At 40.3% G+C, this 22,282-nt stretch overlaps 1 protein-coding gene across 11 annotated transcripts in view; it reads right to left on the reverse strand.

Moving 5' to 3' along the window:
* Positions 1–728: 728 nt before the first annotated feature.
* TRAK1 (trafficking kinesin protein 1) overlaps positions 729–22,282 on the reverse strand; it is a 188,845-nt gene continuing 167,291 nt past the window's right edge. For 8 of the 11 annotated variants that reach the window (XM_090050378.1, XM_090050377.1, XM_090050375.1 and 5 more), the window contains 3 exons: positions 20,023–20,352; positions 9,510–9,612; positions 729–3,575 (listed from right to left, as the gene is read on the reverse strand). In XM_090050378.1, the coding sequence (XP_089906504.1) occupies positions 2,777–3,575; positions 9,510–9,612; positions 20,023–20,352 (1,232 nt within the window). In that variant the 3' untranslated portion in view covers positions 729–2,776. Of the gene's footprint in view, positions 3,576–7,493; positions 7,583–9,509; positions 9,613–20,022; positions 20,353–22,282 lie in introns of all 11 variants that reach the window. The other 3 variants (XM_090050379.1, XM_090050371.1, XM_090050372.1) reach the window with 3 other exon arrangements.

A 22,282-nucleotide genomic window follows, 5' to 3' on the forward strand; every position in this document is an offset into this window, starting at 1 on the left:
CAAAGCCTCCCAAGTTGCCTTTGGCTTAACTGGCCTTGAAGTTTCTCCCTTCCCAATGAATATCTAGAATTGATATCATGTTCCCCTGCCCACAGATACTGGTTTGCATCTTTGAAGTTGAATCTCACTGCGATTTTCTGCTTGCCAGTCTTATTCGCCTACATCCATTTCTATTATTACTCAGTCCTCTCCGGTGCCTGTAGCTGCTTATTAATATGAACTGTAAAGTTTGCTAGCATGCTTAGTCCCCTTTATAAATCCAAAAAGAAGGTATTTAATAACAGGCCTGACAAAGGTCCCCTTGGCTCATCTCAGTACTTTGCTTTTTAACTATCACCATTTATATCTCGTCCATATACAGGGGATGTTTATGCCCCACTCTAAACAACACACACTGTATAGAAGTCCAAGTTGACCCTTTTCCTAGAGTTATTACTTTACTGTTCAATTTTTTTAAATACAATTGTAGTCAGTTCCGTAGTTGGTTGAACAATAGCAGGAAAAGCAGTTCTATAGAATCACTTCACTTCTCAGACAATTGGTTACAAACCACATATTTTTCTATCAATGTTTTTGAACCAGGTCTCTCTCTAGCATAATTTACAAATTATACACATTATGGTTTGATTTGACTTCCATTTTGTGGCTATGTGAGAGTCACACATTCCGAGATGAAAGTATTAATCACCTTAAAAGCCCAGGATAAAGCTAAATAACAGATGACCAGATAATTTTCATTTGATTTTATTGATATTCATCCGTGAAGAAATTTAAGTTCTCTCTTTCTGACATGTTACAATCATTTTTTTTTCTGGCGGTTGGATACTTCCTACTGTCTCTTTAAAGGCTAAGTAATACTTCCCAATTGCATGATAAAGTTTAACATTTTAAATTCTCATATGGTATTGCTTTTTCTCTCTGGGTACATAAAATGGTCCATATAAGTCTATGATGTTTCAGAAACAATTGTTATTCTATCTACTGTTTTAGAATACATTCAAATAAAAAGATACTTAAAGTTACTTGCAATAAGTGCACGCATACAACAGCAAATAGAGCTGATGACATTTTACTAAAACATTTTTAAGTTCATAGAATAAATAGAAGTCTTCAAAACACATGCAGTATTTGGATCATGTGTTTTCTCTCAAAATATCCTTAGTGTCCATTGCACTACTCTAGTATCTACCTCATCCAAAAAAACAAAACAAAACCAGAAACAAAAACAAAACACACCCATCTCTTGTCACAAAGACTAAAAGACAGTTCCATTTATACAATAAATGATCAGTGCTAATGATTTAGTAACAGTCTGGTACAAATGGCAATTCATGGCAGTTACAAGTAGTGCAGTATTGGTGGCAATAAATAAACTGGGTGCTTGAATTGCAAGGGGAAAAAAAAAGCAGATGCCAGAAGTTTAAAAAACAAACAAACTAGAAGCTGGTCTTGCTTTGGCTACGAAGTCAGCAATTTTTTGTCCATTTTTACTTCAAGAGCTATCGAATCTTATTACAAGCACCGAAACATAGAATTGGGACAGGCAGGGAGAAATATTCCAACATATGTTAGGTTCTTCTGACCAAAATCCAGACTGTTCCTTCTAGCAAGGTTGGACCTGTAGGAAAACAGGTTTCTCTGAAAACACAGTGAAAGACAGACAGACTCTCACCCAGAGTTACAAAACCACTTAACATTTGTGTATTCTTTACATATAAAAACTGTAGAGAAAACAGGCAAAAAGAAGCTCAGAAGTTGTTCTCTTTCACTTGTACCAATCTGCTACTAAATGCTTTTGTGGTTCTTCCCTGCACGGTATTTCACGGACACACCTTTTCCCAATACTGTTTAATATCGTTCTAAAAGAACACTGTATTTTCCAATCCATTCAGCTACTTTGGCTCCCAGAATGAGGCTGCCATGTTTCCTTATGAATCATGAACACTACTCTTTTAGGCATAGTTTGCAAGGTGTGTGTTTCAGTGTTAGCAATGGAACATAATATAAAGCATTTTCCCTTCCACAGTCCAGTGCAGCACCGGGGGGGAGGGGGGGGGAGGGCAGTGAAAAAAAGCCAACACAAAAGGTCACACAGAATATAGATGTGACAGGTGAAACAGCAGTAGTGGAAATGTGTCATTGTTTCAGGCACCCAGCAGACCTGCTGACCTCAAAAACATGGTTAGTTCAAGTTTTATGATGGGCGTGTGGTAGAAAGCAATAGAAGTCTCATTAGGTCAGGCATGCATTCAAATAGCCCAACACCACAAATGCAAAATGTAAGTAACAAATGCTGAACAGTGATTTTTAAAGCATTTAATGAAGTATAAATGCTCCCAGGCTCACAGGCGCCCTGTGTGCTGTTATTCAAAGTCTCAGGTATTAATCAATAATCCAGCAGCCTTGCTACGCTTTCCAACTGTCAAGTTAGCCTAGCTACAGAATTTCACTTTTCTTAGTTAGGATTTTTTTGTCTCTTTTTTTCAGTGCATCTTTAAAAATAACCCTTTCAAAAGGTTAGCAAGTTAAACTCTCAGTACAGCAAACTGCAGTGTTAAGAACATTTTGCAATCAGTTGACAGTAAAATAATCCAATTAGTTACAATATATCAGATTCAAGTACATATTTACACATTGTACAAATTTACACGCTTCTCCCATTAGGCACAAAGTTGATTTGTCAAACTCAGGAGGCAATGGAAGAAAAAACAAAAAGGATTGGAAAAGGAGGATTCCTGGTATCTGTTTAAAAGACAAGCCATAAAAATTAAATCCTTCACCGTAAACTAGTTTGCTTCGGTAGCTTGGCTCCCATGAGGATGCCTGAAGTGAGAGTTGCAGGGCCTTTCATCTGCATGCTGGAGCCCACCATAGTTGGGAAGCTCCGGTTCCTTCGAATGCCACTGTTCAGTTGAATGCCCCCAATGGCACTTGTTACAGCAGGGCAGCCCAAGGGTAGACCTTCTGGTGCCAGGCCTGTGGGAACAAAGGCCCTCACTGGTCCCTGTGCCCCACAGAGAAGAGGTCCCTGGTCATCGCTTAAGGAAGGAGCTTGTGATTGCCCTGAACTAACTACTTTGGCAATCCCGAACCGCTTCACTTTGTCCACAAGATTAAGGTTGGAGACAGACACATCAGTCTGACTCTCACTGTTCCTGATGTTCTTTTTATTTCTCACCTCCTTCAAAATGGAGCTGGCAGGTTTGGAAGCCAGGAAGTTGTCATAAGGTGGACTGGTGCACTTGAATTCAAAAGATGGAGGGGAGGAAGAGGGAGTCTGCATAGGGGAGTTTGGAGGAGTCGAAGGAATGATAGCCATTTTAGGAGAATATGTGGTCAGGAGAGTGCCCTTGCTAGCTCTGTCCCAGCTTTGTGGATTGTACACAGCTGCAGAGATCCCCCGTTCTTTAAGCAGCCACACCAGTCCCAAGGATGTGCTCATAGTAGTCGTTGATTCCCGGAGGTTAGTGAAGGATTCTGCCAAGCTTAAACGTCGAGGGGTGCACGGGGTGGCCACTGGTGTGCCTTTTAAATTGCTAACGCTGCCACAAGCTGGAGTAGGTGCTGTGTTAAGGCTGAAAATAAGAGAAGTTGAATTAATATCTTCTTAGAAATCACAATTTATGTAACAATTTTAGAAGATAAACAGGCCTTCCATTTCCAAGAATGCTTGAAAGATGGACCCAGAAATGTATCTTATGTACAGTTTACATGACTTGCAAATTTTGTACTAGCAGCCATTCTCCAAGTGCAAAGCTTTAAACACAATATTTGTCCAGGACAGTTGGATTAACAGTTTCCAAAATCCAAACCAACATTTGACACAATCTCAAATAGTCTTAAATAGTTTGGCATCTACAGGCTTTGCTCACTGACTGCAAGGGGCCAAATAACTGACCCTAAAAATCCCAATTATTTCAATGAGAGAAGGATTAAATAAATGAGAGTTTACTACCAGCTGCTAAAAGACTGAGATGTGGCTAAGAGCCACAGCTTTGAACCTACTACACAAATGGCTACACTAATGCTTATGGCTCCAGCAATGCTGCCTTCACTGTATGACAGGCTACAAATGATGGGAAGCAGAACCTATAACAGCAAGATTAGCTCAAGTGTAGCCTCTGTTCTAGCTGCTGCAGAAGTAGATGTAGCAAAGTGGCTGGAATTCAGCATTTTCACTGACATGCTTAGCTAGAATTATTCCTTTTGCATGTAGTGGAAAATGTGCAAAAAAACCCATTGTGGCTTGATTTTTAGGAGGTACTGAGCACTCACTGCCAGAGAAACTCCTACTAGAAACTCAGTACCTTTGGGGAAAACAGGTGGGAGGAAGGGACAGGGCAGGGAAAGAAAAAGAAAAAAGGAAAAAAAGCCATTCGCTACCAGTTGCTTGTTAGTTGAGTAATCGACAACTTGGTAGGAAATTAAATATGCAAAGACTTATTTGTATAGCTGTGATCCAAGAGTACTCCCCCTCCTCTCCACACCAAAATCAAAGCAACCTAGGCAATAGGCCAGAAGGTGGGAAATAAAAAGAAAAGCAGGAATGACTATACATTTCATATAAAAAAAAAAAAAAAAAATCTGTGGATTAAAAACCATGTACCCCATGGCACTAATTCTGGTGCACTTCTTTCTCAGCTGCCAAGCCCTATCCCACGAATGAGGACTGAACTCAACTTCCATTCCTAAAAAATTAACAGCACAATGGTGGCGAATGTTATATTTAGGTTCCTATGTGCTGAAATACCAATTCTTAAATTTATTGATGTTTAGTTCAGCGTTAGACTCAGCCCTCTCCAGCTCCACTAAGCTCTTGCCATCTCAGAAGAAGTTTTAGGTAACTAAATAACTTTACCTCTGTACGAGCCCTACTCAAAACCTGAAGTCAAAAGAACTGCCTGCTTTGGTTATTTACCAGCCAAGACATGGTAACGTTGCAAATACAGACCTTCAATCAGGAGAATTTTAAAGTGACTCACAAACCCAACCATTTTATGACTGCTGAATGCAGCCTCATTGGTCAGGTCTATGTGGGCAAAACTGGAGGTTTTAAGTCACATAGGCACAGTTTAACCTTTTTGTTTGAAAGATGTTGAACTGTATCCACAGAGACGGGCGGTGCCAGGGAGTGGAGTTCAGCTGAATTAAATTTAAAGTCTCATCTGCACTTGAGAGTCTATCAGAATAGCTATTCTGGTAAAACTCCAGGTGGAGGCAAGGCCTATGGTAACAAACTTCATGCTCTTTGTGCCCAGAGAGACAAAACACTAGGATTTGCCATGATTAGAGTTTGTAGTGAGGTTTTAACACAAGTTAATAGATTGCTAATAGACTCAAACTAAATTAACACTACAGGCAACCCCCACTTAGCACTCTTAATTGGTTCCTGAAAAAAAAGTGAAACAAGTGTTGAGCAAACCAAAAGTATTTGATGGCGACCGCAATTGTTTTTAATGACCCAAGATGGTGACCAGGAGCGTTATAACAAAACTCACTGAGTGCTAGGTGAAATCAGGTATCAATTTAAAATGAGCGTTATAGTGAAATAATGCTAAGCAAAACAGCATTAAGCAGGGGTTGCCTGTACAAGTTTATACGTTCCACGAACTTTTCTTCTTAGATGCCTAAGAGCTGTGGTACCACGTGACCTAATGCTAAATAATGCCTATTTAGCATTAGGCAAGCAATTAACGCAAGTTAAAAAACAGGACCAGACACTTTAATCCTGACATGTCGCAGAGCATGACAGCTTTCTAACTGGTTTGGGCAAAACATTTGTAAAGCACCAGTAATTCAAAGTCCTATTCCTTCCCTGTGGCCAAGCAGTTAAGTGAACAATCAGGGCCAGAGAAATTGTGTTGTGTACTGTCAGGAAAACAGTACATTCCCTGCGTAATGTATAGGAATTCTCCACACATATACAACAGATTCCCCGGCTGCAACAAATGTAACATACAGCCAAGTACCATTGAAAGGTTTATCAGCTTTAACATTCCAATTTGACAGCTCTCAGCTGCCTGGGAAATTGATTTCCTTGCACCCCCTGGTGGCTTTTGCTGCAACCGAAACAGGCAATTTTCTTCCATGCTCTCACAGGCTTGGGAACAGTAGCAGGGGGAGGGCTCCTCATGGTAGCCAAGAAGGTAACACATGACCGCTGTAGCAGTGCACACACACACTTGGAAGGCAAGGCTGAGAACAAGGAGAGGTTAGTTAAGAATGTGTCTTTCTGCCACATAGTGAAGCTGCATCTCGTATCTGATTAGTTGATGGTGGCAACAATAAAGAGCGATGGACAAAAAGACAGTCACAACAATATACTGCCTCACTTGGCTAAAAACAGGGGTATCCATGCAGCTCTAAAAAGCTGAGGGAGGCGAGGGGGCAGAGAAGGGAGAAGAAGGAGAAAGTTCACTCATAAACTAATTTGTAAAGACTGGAACCAGAGACATTTTGGAAACTAGGGATGCCACTGATAATGGTCAAATTTAAGTGCTAATCAAATAAAACATACCAAAGAACATCCATAAAAATCTTTCTGGCCTTCCTGGATAACCATAGGTGCCAAGTCTGTGGGTGCTCAAGGGCTCAAACATCCACCAAAAAAATTAGCAGGTGCTCAGCACCCATAAGCCACAGCTGTTTTGGTTTTCTGTATTAAATCTCTGTGGCTGCTTGCAGATGTTTAAAAAAAAAAAAGCACCCCCCCCCCCAAAAAACTCACTTTACTGGAAGCAGCAGCACATTACTTCAACCTGACTCTGCAGCATCTGCAAAGATTGAGTGCTTATGCAGGGCTTCTTGGTGCTTTTACTTAAAACTGAGTCAATCAGCTATTAGATAATAGCAACAAAAAAGGCCCACTAAAGCACCCGATCTTTATAGGCATTGGGTGAGCCGGGCTGAAGTAATGTCCTGCCTCTTCCGGGCATGTGCAGTGCTCGGCTATCCCCTTCCCCCCAGCAAAAAAAAAGAACCCACCAGCAAAAAGCAAAGTCAGCCCTGATATGAATGACTATCTTTCCCCCTCTTTCCAACTCCCTGCTTTATTTCATTTTACTGTAACAGAGGTCATCATTTCTGCTACTTTACCAGCATAGATATACACTGAAGTCCAGAAAGGTATGAAAAGAACTGTTACAGTGGTATTATATTCCTGTATCACCTTAATTGGAAGGACTTTTCCCACCAAAATGAACTGCTTCAAGGCAGCCCAAATACACCCACAGGAAATAAAACAGAAGTAGACCCAAAATTAGCTTAAGTACCTCAACCTAGTGACAGTGCCAGGGTTAGGTTTAAGAAGATCAGCACCTTGCTTTGCTATATGAAATTTAGTCTGGTTAGAATGTAACCTGTGTTAGGATGTTAGGTTGAAATGCAACCGGTGGGGTAAACATCTAAGCTCTTTGGGTTAGCTGGTGCCACACACACTAGCATTCCTTCTACATGACCCTGCCAACACAGAAACTGCTGGCAGTATTGCTCACCCCCTGCCACGCTGGGTCATAGTGTCTGCCCTATATCTCCTCTCAGCATAACGTGACATAATGCAGTTTCATCGTCCTCCTCACATGACCTGTGAAGAATCATTTATAGTTTAAGGAGTTCCCCCTCACCAACACCTCTGTCGATATCATCACATGTTTGTGACTATGTTACATACTGGGGTACCAATACCCCTGAAGATGGACTAAAATGAAGCTGAATTTAGTTCCCAGTTATAGCAAAATGGAAGTTTAGCAGCCAATGCAACCTCAGGGAGATAAATATGGACATAATGGAGAGCTCTTCTACATTGTCTACATTCTAAAAAGAGGAGCTGCAGCAAAATAGAAGTACCTTATTTAAGTAGGGGTACTAGAAGGGAAAGGTAACACCTTGGCTCTTTATTTATACCCCCCCGGGGATAAATGCATAAACAGTCAGATCTGTCATCATATACTTGCACTTCTTTTCTAAATACTCATGCTCTACCATGTGTTCACAGTTAGCCATCATTTATCAAATGCCTCAAATATAGGTCACATGCATTCAGCACCAGTTTGGTTCCCAAGCAATATCCTTCATTAATCTAGATCTTTGAAATAAATCTCGAATAAGGAAACATTAAGTACTCTCCCTTGTGGAGACTGGTGAAAGCTGAAGATGGTGGAAGGGTGTAAGCCTGCTATAACTGGAAAAAAAAAGCGATGGCACAAGCTGGACCTCCAACTTGTTATGAAGGTATGCCACAAGGTCCAATTCTTTAATTTTCCTCGATAATCAAATCCTTAGTCCTTCTACAAAGACTAATCCTGTGCCTATCGGTGACCTCTGTTATAGAGCAGCCTGCTCAACAGTGACTAGACGGAGTCATCTCTTCATTTCAAATATTTACACTGATATATAGCAGGCAGCTCTCATCACGCTTTTAAGCCTGCATCAAATTGAACAGAGAATCAAAAAACATCCCTGCTTTTGAGCAAAACCCTTCCTTCGCTTGATCCAGATACTGCCAAATCATGTTCCAGAGATTGTGATGTCTCTGGAGCTGCTAAAATTTACTCCTGCCTGTTCTTGCCCCTGTGTATCAAATGTCAGATATTTTCAAATGGTTTCCCCAGCAAGGAGACTGCCACTCTTCACCTCTTTCTCTTCTTACTTAAATAATTAGTCCCTCAGTCTTCTCTCTGGGTGAAATTCACCCCTGTAGAACAAGAGAAAAATACTAAGTAAAAAGCAATTTTGAGGGCTTATATGGAAACCAAGGTCTCATGCTGGTCCTCTGCATGACAGCTAGTTTCACTGTGTGTAAACACACAAACTTGATACATCCAATTGATGTTCAGGTGCAAAGTGTGGGAAGCCCCTGGTTAAAATACTGTAGCAAATCAATGTAAATCTGCACCTCCTCCATTGTGATCCAGTTTTGACAAAGAAACAAGTCCCACACAAGTGCTCTTGCATCAAATGCAAAACTTGTTTAGTCACTTTTTGGAACAAACTTATGGATGCTCTTAGGATCTTCAACTCAGGCAGAATCCTGAGAGCAGCCATGGACAACAGGCACCACTAATAGCAATCACTAGACATTTTTTTCCAGCCAGTTATATGTGCATAGTAGGAGTGAATGAACAGGGTTTGTTACTTGATAGCTGTCCTGGGTTGCTGCAGAAGTGAGGTGGGTGCATTGTTCTTCATTTCTGATTCTTCCCCACATTTGAGCTACAAAACATAGATGCTAAAATATCTCCTTATTGGCTTATCAAAGCTAAATGCTCCACATATCCCTCTTAAAATTGGCTGAGATTTAGCAGAGAGTGTAAAGGGAGAAGAACACTTTGGAGATACGTTATAATTCTCCCCACTCCCAGAAAGGATAATCACCATTGTTACTTCTTTCCTTATGCCAGGGATTGGAGGCAAAAGCTTGCTAACCCCTGGCTTACACCATGACTTATTTCATCTCTCTGGGGGACTGTGACAAATCCTTGAACTCCTTTGGTGCCTCTAAAAGCCCTTACCTTGGAGTGACTCGTGTGAGCTCATCGGAGGGGTGCAGAATGCGGCAGGTGGTGAAGGTGAAGGTGGAGTTGGTTTGTGACATGCACTTCCCAGGATGATGTACTAAATTAAAAAAAAAGCAAATTCTTTGCATTTATACATACAAGGAAAATAAAAAGGTCTGTGTGCTCATAAACAGATGCAAAAAGTGATGTGGTACCTGGACTGGATCAGTGCAAGGAAGGCAAACACACAAGCTCACTGAGTTATTGAAACTGGGAATCATTCTGCGAAGAGACAGTGAGCCAAGCTGGCCTGAAGTCAAGTAGGAAGCAGAGTAGAATTGCACCTTATAGACTAACCGAAGTAGATATAGACCTATATCTACTTTGGTATAACAGATTTCATAGACATCAGGGCTGGAAGGGACCTTGCAAGATCATCGGGTCCAGCCCCATGCCCAAGGGGCAGGAAGTCAGCTATGGTCAAAGGATCCCAGCAAGATAAGCATCCAAATGTTTCTTAAAAGAGTCCAGAGTAGGTGCTTGCACCACATCTGGGCGGAATCTGTTCCAGGCCTTGGGAGCTCAGACAGTAAAGAAGTTTTTCCTTATATCCAACCTAAAACAGTCTTGGAGGAATTTGTGACCATTGGACCTCGTCATCCCTTGGGGTGCTCTGGTGAACAGGTATTCCCCCAGGTTCTGATGCATACCCCTTAAGTACTTACAGGCAGCCACCAAATCACCCCCGAGCCTTTGCTTCTCCAGGCTGAAAAGTTCCATGGCTCTCAGTCTCTCCTCATAAGGCCTGATCTCTTGCCCTCTGATCATGTGCGTGGCTCTCCTCTGGACTCTCTCAAGCTTCTCCACATCCTTTTTGAATTGTGGAGCCCAGAATTGGATGCAGTACTCCAGTTGTGGCCTCACCAAGGCTGAGTACAATGGCAGGATGACTTCTTGGGACTTGCTCAAGAAGCATCAATGAATGCAAGCCAGAGTTTTGTTCACTTTACTGACTGCTCAATCACATTGGATGCTTATGCTCATCTTGTGGTCAATCATAACCCCTAAGTCTCTTTCAGCCATGGTGCCAGTGAGTGTAGCACTGCCAAGCCTATAAGTGTGATGTGGGTTTCTTCCGTCCCTCCCCTCCCCCCCCCCAAGGTGGAGCACCTTGCTCCTTGCATGCTTTGATTAGTCTATAAGGTGCAAATCTATCCTGCCTTCTACTAATTCTGCAAACCAGTATCCATAAATCTAGGACTTTGTTGCCTACACTTAAATATTTATTCAGTTTCCTACCATTGCTATCTCCAGTTCACCAGTGCTCTCAAATTGTGCTCAGAACAGATCTAGGTGACAACATACTTAAAATGCTAGAAGCCCAACAGACCCCTTGGTCTACAGCAAAAACTCTGAGGAAAAATGTAGCAAAAAATTTGCCTGCGTGGGCAAGGCCTAAAAGAATTAAATCCTGAAGACATGTGCATTTCAGCCTTCCTACCAATCCAGGCCAAAGGTATCTCATTACCTTTTATGTCAGTAATGGATCCAGCTATTCTGTGCAAACTAAAGATACAGAAACATTATTTGGAAAACTCTGGGATCTGTATATACTGTAAGTTATCATCAGCTTTTTCCCCTTTCACATCCATAAAGAATATCATTAAAAATTTTTGGATCCACTACTGTACATCTGTGACATGTACTCCACTACTGTACTCCCGTGCTTCCCAAAGACAGAATGACCCCAGCTGCAGAATATAGCAATTTTGAGCATTCAAAATGTGCGCTATGATGAGTGTGGCCAAACATTTTTGGTACTTCCAATGGTTAATTTCATTTAAAAAATGATATCCTGGGGACAAATTAAAGATGAGATGATACAATTTATAGTAAATAATTAAGCACTCAAGCCAGAGATCTTAAGAGGAGAAATTTGGTAGGTTTTTTTTTCTCTAAATAATTGCTATAAAATGCAGCTGTGGAATATAGTTCTTTGCAATGTAATTAGAAAGTTTAAGAGCCATGCAACTGAAAAGCTTGTTGAAGAACACAAAATAAGTTAAAGTACTACATCAAAGATATCATGATTGCATAGGTTCTTCTACTTCATAATTGAGCTTCTAAAAATAGTGGTGCTCAAAACAACATGCACAGTAAAACACGTGTGTGATTTCCCCACCCATCATCCCCTCCCCAACCCCATGACACATTCCCCGAGTAGGTCACATGTTAATATTGCAGTATGCGACTACTCCACAGTTTGCACTGGCCAGACACACCATTCAGAACTTCCAGAGTGCTCAGCAATATGTAAAGCAAGTTTGAATTGTTGTTGTGTTTCCCTTCTTCATGTGACAGTCAAGTAGTCCTTAAAGACTATGGGAAAGCAACAGGTGCAAGAGGAAAAAAGCAGGGAATGGAAACAGAAGAAAGTTTCTAAGCATGTGACAAGTGATCACCAAGGAGCCGACTTCTCCATCCATTTAACAACAGAACACATTGCTGCATATTAAGGGAAGACTCTGGTATGTTTGTGATTAAATATACTGGAGTAGTATGTAAGCAAGCTTGACTGTTAGTACAATATTTAAGAAAAGCAACTACTTCACCTCCAGACATGATCCTTGACAGAATCTAGTTGCTTTAGGAGATTAGCGTAAACCATGTAAATAGCTACTATATAAGGGAGCAAAGCCTAGCAATCATGATTCTCTGCACACTATAGAGATAAAATAAAAACTAAAAAAGGATCTCAAATAACTGGACATGAAAAGTTATTTGGACAAAACAAAGGATTTGAACGTAATCAAGTTGAAACAAAGCAGGTCTTGCTAGATGATGGAAGAGAACAGAACAAAGCAATGCTGATTTTAGATTATGAGCTCACCCCAATTATGCACATGGCTATGATATAATAATTGTATTCCCCTCCCTACTGATTGCAACACCCACTGCAGCAGACATCAATTGCACTTTCCCCACAGATTTGAAATGAGCACAGTGAAGATATATAGTTGCATTAGCAAAAGCAAAGCTCATTGTCATTAGTCTGTGAGATAGGAAAAGGCTGCTAAAAGTACAGAAATCATTGACCCCAGCAATAAGGAACAAATTTGAATGATCAGAGACATCAATTTCCAAAGCCACATTTTCAATCCTCAAAATACCACTAAGAAAATTTGAACCAGCCTCATATCCTCCTTCAGTCAGAGAAGTCTATCATTTGGCTGTTGCATTTTCCATCCTTTGAATGAAATATGAAGAAAGAGTAAGGACCCATTACTGCAAAACAACATGAAGAAAATGAAAGCCAGAGGTTTACCCCAGGCTAAATTATCCTACAGAAGAATGGACAGGTGTTGAGGTGGTAGAAATTCATGTGGAAATCAATGGAATTATGTAGGACTTACAACACCTAAGGATCTAGATTCCTATACTTCTTTAAAAAACTTTTCTGTAGATGTCATTAAATGAACAAAAAAAACCCTGCAGCCATAGCCAAGGGGAAAATCTCTCTCCAGTCTGTAGTACTAATCTCCTACCCATACCATAGCACAGATCCATAATTTTGATTTTATCCTAAGAATTCTGACTCATTCTGTTTCACATAGATTTCACTGGGACATCAACTTGTGTCCCTGAATATAACTATTTGTCTCATTTTCATTCCATTTCTTTTGGAAGTTCAATTCACAGCTAAAATTCATATTGGGAGGAAAACTGAGAAACTGAAAAATGCAATTTGTTTTACAAAGAAGAAAGAGTCAGAAAATTCTCTTTAAAACTAATATTTCATACATGCAAACACCAAGCCAACTCTTTGCCTCAAAGTTTGGATACATTTTCTCCTAGGTAATTTAAAAGGATGCAACTTTGCAGTACTGCTTTGAACCTTGATAGTTATAGTTTTAAAATCTTTGTTTCTCCTAAAAAATGTTGAAAAGGGAATTACATCTGATAATTAGCTATTGTATTCTTGCCTAAAAACATTCCAGGATCAAAACTAACTTACTAAATATACACATGCTACAGTGTTTTGCAACTACAGTAGGTATGTACCAGTGAGGACATACCTCTTTTTTTGTCCGACTCCTGATCTCCATTATGCTAAGGTTATTTATGTATGAGGCTGCATTGAGCCAAACGCATCAGACAATCTTGAACTGTAAGCTAGTTGTTTGTCAAACCCATAGTCCTTCAGAAACAGTTACTGTACTGGAATACAACTCAGCTAGAAAGGCACAAAGACTTCAAGGGAGGCAGAGACCATGTTTGCTTGTATTTTGCCTTTAACTCAAGAATATACTATTTGGTCCAGAATTTCTTCTTTGGGCTTCTATTGATGAGTGGATCTAGTCATTGGCTGGAGGGGGAGGCCCCTATCTCTGGCTGTTTTTCTTCAGAAACAGTTTTAAACTTACAGAGTCTAAAGGCAGTCATTCTTAATCAGGGTGCTATGAGACCCTTTTAAGGGTGCCTCAGGGTGCCATAAAATATTAGCACCATTAAGTGTGCAAACACCTACAAAATTTACAAGGTAAAGAGATTTATATTGGGAATCCAGAGCATCAAAAACATTCTGAGCTGCTGTGCTCGGAGTTCTTTGTAACAGAATAATTGCCCTATTATTTTTATGTAATCTATAAAGTAGTGATGGATACAAGAAACAGCATATAGGGGCCCTGCATCTAGCACTACTGTGTACCAACATCCATGATGCACAGAGCCCTCCAAAACTGCCTGCACGTAGGCTTTCTGGGGAGAAAAACATTTACAGTGTCATCACACAGCAGAGCAGAATGGATGTTTTCAGGGTATTTTCTAAACTCAGTACGACTCCCCCAGGCAATGGAAGATGGAAGCTTTGACACAAGAAAGAGAAAAGGGCCTCTGAGGGCTTACCTTCTCAATTGCTGGTGAAAGCCTGTGGTTTCCAGATGATGTCACAGAGAAACCAGAGATTCATAGACTGAAAACTTTTGGAAGGTGCAACAGGGACAAAATGGACCAGGCTGGAGTTTACAATGGTGCATAAGATGATATGCAAATATTTTACATCCCCTTAAGCATATTTTGCATTATAAACTAAAATAAATTTTATGGTAAAATGCTGCTTATGCATAACAAATACCATAAGTAAGATGTTTAGTTGAAATAGCTTGTTTCCAAAGCAATCAAGAATTTGTGATTAGTCCTTCAAAAACATGTATGCAAATACTTGAACTTTAAGCAGGTGAGAAATCCCAGAGGCTTTTGCTGAACCCTAATCATACCTCATACATCTTCAGTCACAACCTTCTCATAGCATTTTTTTAAGGAAGCATGCAATTAAGAAATAATGTTCACAGGCAAGGGGAAGAGATAAAAACCATCAGTCAGCAACTTATTTAAGACAGCAAATACTCAAGTAAATTTGGTCAGCACAACAACTGTTCATCATTGATATCCATGCCTCCTAGGAGGAACGTCTCTTTTGGGGCACCCTCTGTGAGCTCACAGCCTCCAAAACAGGCTCAAAACCTTGTCAATCCAGGTCCTATATTTCAATGACAGGTCCTATATTTCAATGACACAACATTATTCCCAATGGATATCTTTTAAGAAATTTGTAAAAAGGAGAAAACTAATTTTCTTCTCTGGTGTGATACTGTCATTTTTACCACTTATTTTATCCTTAAGAGCTAAAACAGGTTTAAACTGAGCAACAATGGGTTTAAAGGAGAGAATTCATTTTAAAAATGGACTGTGATGGAAATACATTAGTTCTATAAGTGTACTAGTTTCACACGTTATTTGGGAGAGAATATGGCTAGGCTAAAATTGGCTAAGAGCTACCTTCCATAAAATAGCCAAACACAAGAATACAGTAAGAAAAGTTTCAGAATCTTATTATGGCTTCAACACGATTCTGTCCAGACTAGGTAACGTGGACCAAATTCTACACACTAACATTATCAGTCTTGAATATTAGCAGATCTTCTTGCAAAATGTACTTTGAAGTATTTATGCCATCATAAAAGATAACATTCATATATGCATCAACAGCTTGTTCTGAAAAGGGATTAATGTGTATTCTTTTCAATACTGCTGTTAATCTCCAGTGAGTGAATATACTGCCTTGCTAAAAACAAGACTTAAAGACATTAACTGGATGCTTTCACCATTTTAGACACTTGCTTTCAAGAAACCTTTAATTGTCAAGATTTTTAAAGAAATAACAGGCTGCATGAGCCTGATCCCAAAATTCTTTACTCATGTAATCTCATTTGAGTCCATGGAACTCCTTATCAGCAAAGAGTGCCACATCTGTCCCTACAGTCTCAAGCCTTCATACTATTCAGTACAATTCCTGAGCTGAACTTTAAATATTTAGCAGGGTGTGCCATTAAAGTTAATAGGACAACAAAGAATTCAAAGTCAGACATATTAAAAAGTGCTTTGTTGGTTTGGGACTTGGACAAGGAAATCCACAACTCAAAAAATACGTGTTGCATAACAGGGATAGAGTCAAGTTTTAGAACCGCAATTACGGACAGAATTATTTCAAAAGCAGTTTTGATGCATACATTACATTTTAACTTGACAGTAATCCTTGTACAACCCCACCATTTTAGGTACCTTAAAAACCCAGTGTAAATAAATACATGTTTTAAAGAATATATGTAGTTTCATAGTCTTGATTCTGCAGTATAAAGTTCAGTTCCCAGGTGATGCCTATGACCTGACAGTGAGCCAAAAGGTTACAGTGACTCTATAGATACTGCAGACAATCTTTGGGGAACTTTATGTTTAAACAAGGGTGCTGTATCATTTTTAAGGACTGCCAAGAATAACTGAAAGGAAGATACTTTCTGGGTTCCCCTCCCCATCTCCTCTTAAAGTGGGACTTACATTGGAAGGCAAGCAAGCTGAGAAAGAGCAATGTTGTCAATATTCAAATAAGAAATAGCTTTGAAAACTAGCCAAGTGCGAGAAGGAAATACCAATTATGAATGACCTTCTCTCATTTTTGCCAATCCTTTGGCTATGACATTTCCTGAAACACAAAACACATGAACTCTGTCCAAATGTACAAAGCCCCACTGTACCTTTTAATGAAGCACCCATCCCTACCTTTTCAGCATGAAAAACCCCTTTTTAATTTCTTCCAAGCAAGCCAGTGCTCCTTGGAACTTTTCAGTAAGGACCACAATACCTATTTTAGCCCCCATTCTTGCACCAAACATGGTATCCACTCTTCTAGGGTTTACTTATGCTTCACTGCAGAAACTACTCCTTCAGCCATTGTTTTCTCTTCAAGAAAAAAGTGTCTTGTTTCACATGCTCACTGAGGTCTGGCACGTATGTTCTAAGGAATTTAGGGGAAGCTTAGCATCAGCTAAGGGCTTTATCCACATGTGTGATGAGATAGCAGGGGTTATATATGTTTGTACAGTTTTTTATAGCAACAGCAGCATACTTAATGCAAACCCTTAATTCTGCTAGTCTAAGAAACATTAGGCAGCCTCCAAAGTACTGAATCTTTCTAATTCAAAGAAAAAGATGGCATCAGTCTACCACCCCTTTAATTTGAATGAGGCCATGGCAAATGCAAATCCAATAGGGATCTACTAGGGTGGGACAGAATATAACACACTGAAAGGGAAAGTGGTGGAAACATCTTTCACATCTCAAGGTTTGAAGGGATTATTTTCTTCCAGACTGAAGTTATTTATACCATTAATTTGGAAACGTGACAGTATGCCTCCACATCAGCAGAGGACAAAACTCAGCAGTGGGCAATTATTTGAGCTGGAAGGCCACTTAAGCAGTTTTGGTGAGCTGGCACAGGCTGGGTCAGCAACCCCCCCACCCCCTCACAGCAGCTTACCAAAACACCTAAGTTAGCGGTTCCCAATCTGTGGTATGGGTACCACAAGTGGTACACAACCTGTCAGTGGTACACATTAACAGATTTATTATAGTTACTTTATATGAGAAAAATTTGATGGTGGTACTTAAGGCTGTATCATTTTAAATTGGCAGTGCACAATCTGTCACAGTTTGGGAACCACTGCCATAAGTGGTTCTGCCCTGCACTTGGCCAGGTGGATGAATTGGGGTGGCAGGCAGGTGGGGAATGGCATCTGAGAGTGAGACAAGCAGGCGGGGCTAAGGCTGGGATCAGGATTGTGGGGCCCATGACAGCACAGGGTTGGCCCTGTCACCACCCAGTGATCTTGGGGTCTCCATGAAGACTGGTCCAGGACCCATGCGGACAGGATGTCCTTGGCCAGGTGGATGGGATGGGGCCATGGCACAGCGGGAAGCAGTGTTCGGGAGCAGCATGCAGGAGTAGGACAGGCAAGTGGGGCTGGAACCAGGATCATAGGGCAGGGTCAGGGCTGAGGGCAGAGCCACAATCTGTTCCCGCTGTGCGCCTGCCTGTGGAACTGGCACCTGTCACACGGATATGAAAGCAGTAGATCATGGCTCTGCCCCAGGCCCTGTCCCCACCTGTTTCTTTGCCAGATACCACTCTCTGCCCCCCAAAAGGCCCTGTCCCATGTGTCCTGGGCCCAGTGCACACTGCCTGTGCAGGTCCCAAGCTGGTCTCCATGGAAACCTACCCACCTGCCTGCTCCGTCTGTCCGGCACCCCTGGCAGTCTGTTCACGGTGGATGGGCTGCAGTGTCTGGACAGCAGGGCTAGGTCCAGCAGCAGCTGTGGCAACTTGCACCTAAAAGGAGCTGCCTCTTCAAGGACTGCTGGGAAGTGAGTCCGGCTGCCATGCTGCCCCAGCTCCAGCCCCACTGCATACCTGGGGATGGAGGACCAGCTGCAAACACCCTGGCCCAGACTGGGTAGGGCCAAGGGGACCCACCATGGGCCAGATAAAAATCACTTGGCAGGCTGGATTCAGCTCACAGGCTGTATTTTGCCAACCCCTGACTTAGCTGCTGTCCAACTGAGGTCAACATGATTACTAATAGGACTAACTCAGATGCTTAAGGTTTGGCTTTAACAATTTCTAAATTGGTGAACATGCAAAGACTGTCCTAAATAGTCCAAGTCTCCATGGCTAGAAAAGGAGAAGCCAGGGAGTATCTTGTTTCTAAATGACCTGAACTCAATTTGCAGAGAAAAGGGGAGCATGCATAAACACAGGCGCGCGCACGTGTGCACACACACACACACACACCTATGTACACACCCCCCAAAAAAATCTTTCCTACCACGTTTAATTACAGCCAGCATTCCAATATATACTTTTCTTCTTCAGAAGTCATACCAGTTATCAGACAATGCGTTTCAAAAGGTTAAAGTCCATATCTGTATTTGGACAGAAGCTGCAAAAACTGAACACAAGAGAGTCTGATCCTATTATGATTTAGAGGAAGAACTGAAGCTTACATTCAGCTTGGGGATGTGCTGAATGCCTCACTCCCATTCGTCTCAGTATGAGTTGAGAAGACTCAGCACTTCACAGAAGGTCCAAATCACCATTTAGGATGCAGAACTGAAGAGCTATTTATTTTCCATTGGTTGCACACTTGTAATATAATTTCATTTCAGGAAATAAGTTCCCCCAATATAAATCAGACACTTTTGATGGAACCCTAGTATTGGCCAGGGCTGGTACTAGTAAAAAAAAATTGCGTAATTATTAAACCACAAAAAAGTAAAACAGTACATTTTTCTCCAAATTGGAATCCATGTTAAGAAAAACTCTATGTAAAATAAGCTCCTTAAATCTACATTGTGAGGCTACATAGCTATGAACTCTGAGACACGGCTGATAAAATGTAACATGTACAGTTCATATGACTAAGTGATTTAGTGCTAAGCCCCAAGATGCTTTAAGTTCAGAGGATGGAATTTAGGAATGGTTTGGTGCAATGGAGACTTATTACTGCTTCTTTGGTATGGAAAATCCCTTTAATTCTTTTACTAGAGACAGCCTTTATGGGGTAAACTTAAAGAAATGCAAACTTTAGTAATTGTAAACTTAATTTGTGAATTCTTGTACTTAAATTTCTCAGGGGAGGCATATTCACTAGTTTCCAAGGAAAATTAACTTAGGTTAATTTTTTTTTAAACATAATTTACTTCTGGAGGGTCCTTCTTTCTCAAAAAGAATTCAAGGAGAATGGTACCTTCACTTTTGGACACAGAAAAACATTAAGGTATTTGTATTATACACACAATGTATACTATACATACCATACCCTGAAGAAATATTACAAAGCCTAGTCTTTTTCAATCATACAGATAAATTAATTCCTTTTAGCAGCCTTCTCTTATCAAAATATAGGAATACATTAGCCATGTGCCTTAAAAAAGATAAAACAATTTAAAGGATTTTAGGGAAAGATTTTTGAGCTAATGTTAGAATGGATATGCTTTAATTAACAAACACGTTAACGTGCAGAAGCTGCACATAAAGCGACACTATGGATGCTGCTCTGGAGAGATGCAAGAATGGCCCAGTAATCAATATCCTGTAAAGATGTCAGTTTTACTGGACTTAATGAGTTTCCCTCACCAGACCCCTCATCACCGGCAGTCGTGGAGTCCTGCATCTCCTCTGTGAAAGCCTGAGACTGGCTTGGATTATTCTTGCTGTCTGAAACAGTCACTTGTGCTTGTGACCTCTCACCTGAGGTCTCTGTGTGCTGAACTGGCGTCGAGGTAGTTAGGCCCTTGTAAGAAATGTCACCTGTCTCATCTTCCTCAAAGTCATTAAGGCAGTACACTTCATCCATGTCAAGGTCCAGAGTTCTGAAGCCCTTAGTGACAACCCCAGGCCTTGGGTCCAAAATTCCCCCAAGGTGGGGCTGAGCGAGCTGCTGCCAATGATGCAGAGTGGCAGAACCTTTAAAGAGGAACAAAACAGAAAACAGCAACCAACCAAAGTCAGCCAGTGAGTTCTGGGTAGTTCTTTCCTCAACTAAATACCTGGACATTCTTATTTAATTCGTCTAGTCAAATCCCAGTCCCAGTATAGTTTTGCAACTACTACTTCTAGATTTTGTTTTTATAAAATTTTGTCTTATGACAAAAGAATTGTGGCTTTTAGACATGTCTAGGCTTACTAAATACACTGGTCACATAAAAAAAGCAACTTAGACATATGCAGCTGGTCAAAATGGGACCCACCCACAAGCCTGTTCCCTAAATTCTTCTCCACTATAAGGAAGTACTACTCTTTCCCATCAGTGCGTCATCTATGCCACCGGGACTAACCAGAAGTGAAAAGAAGTGTACATTTAAACTACATTCTAATCAACACAATGGAAAAAGCTCAGAAAAGAGCACTGAGTATTTTTGTGCTAAACTGAAATAGAAAAGGGCGATAAGAAGATACCAGAATATACTACCAGTGACTAATGGCAAGGGATAGCAATTATCTAGAGATCTTTAGATAACTACATCAAGAACAGGCAAACAAAACAGATTACATTCATGACCTATTAATCAAGGTATTTTACAGCTCCTGCACTACTAGAATTCATTAATTCATAAACATATTCTACTGTACCTGTAGCTTCATCCTTGGGAGAGTAATATTTAGGGTGTGAAAAAGGCACATTTTAAAGACAGCAATATTCAAAATGACAATAAACCAGAAGTAGTCACCACATTATGCATCAGTTCTGGGGTTCTGACTATGGGCCTCATCCTACATCCACAGAAATTAGTGGAAGACTTGATGATGACTTATTTGGAAGGCAGATTAAACCATATATTAAAAGCATATGAACCCCCTAAAACTGCATTCTGACCAGTCCACATCAATATTTTATAGTATTTAAGATTGTTTCAAGTTCATGATAAAAATGCACTTAACTGGCAACACTAGTTAGAAAAACAAAAAACCTTTTGCCAAAGCACAGCATTCCTTCGCTTAATGCAGTGTAGCACAATGTGTGATGGTGCTGTGGTACTTAAAAACAGTTTTTGGTATCCAACATGCAAACCTAAATTATAATATTACAGGGCCACTGCCCTTCAGAAATTAATTGAAGACATTTAAATATGTTTGTAGAATGAGATTCTAGAAGCATAATCAATAATAAGCAGCTAAATGAAATATATTGTGAATAGCAGGAGGCCACTTGGGACTTGGAAATACAAAAAGGGAATAAATTAATTCTTGATTTAGGGTCATCAAAATCCATAGCCTCCACCATAAAGGAATCCAGGAGCACAGTGTATTAAAATGCACATTTTGGATTTCTATCATAAAAAATCATGATGGAAATATATTGCAATACAAAAGATACATCTTTGAAGTGACTGCATTACCAAAACATTTCTATTTTGAACTTTTGAAGTGGAATATAAGATGTACATTGGCCTAACCCTGGCCTTCTGTACAAGGGTAAAATGTCAAATGTCATTAAGAAAATATACAGCATTGACAAAAGCCAACCAAACATCCTTCTCTCCCCTTATTAATTACTGTTTTTCCAAAGAATGAGTTTTATTTTGTGCTCCTAAATAGACATACTATTGCAGGAGGCAAGGAACAGACAGTGGTGGGTTCTTTCTGCTGGGATTAGTACTTTTAATGCCAGAAAAACTCTTTTTTTTTAAAAACAGAAACAAACTTCCTATTGCAACTCTATAATCTTATTAGGGCTTCACTAAACGGGGGCAAGTAGAATCAAGAGGGTAAAAGAGCAAGACTGTAAAAACAGACATGGGTGAACTAAAATATTGATTAGCTTTAATCATTGATACAGTTATTTAAAGTAACTCTTTTGGAAAGTCTGAAGCAATTTGATGCATCTTTAGCATAA

This window comes from Crocodylus siamensis, chromosome 5 (genome assembly GCF_052110815.1).
Source record: "Crocodylus siamensis isolate JL-2025a chromosome 5, ASM5211081v1, whole genome shotgun sequence".
NCBI classification, from domain to species: Eukaryota; Metazoa; Chordata; order Crocodylia; family Crocodylidae; genus Crocodylus; species Crocodylus siamensis.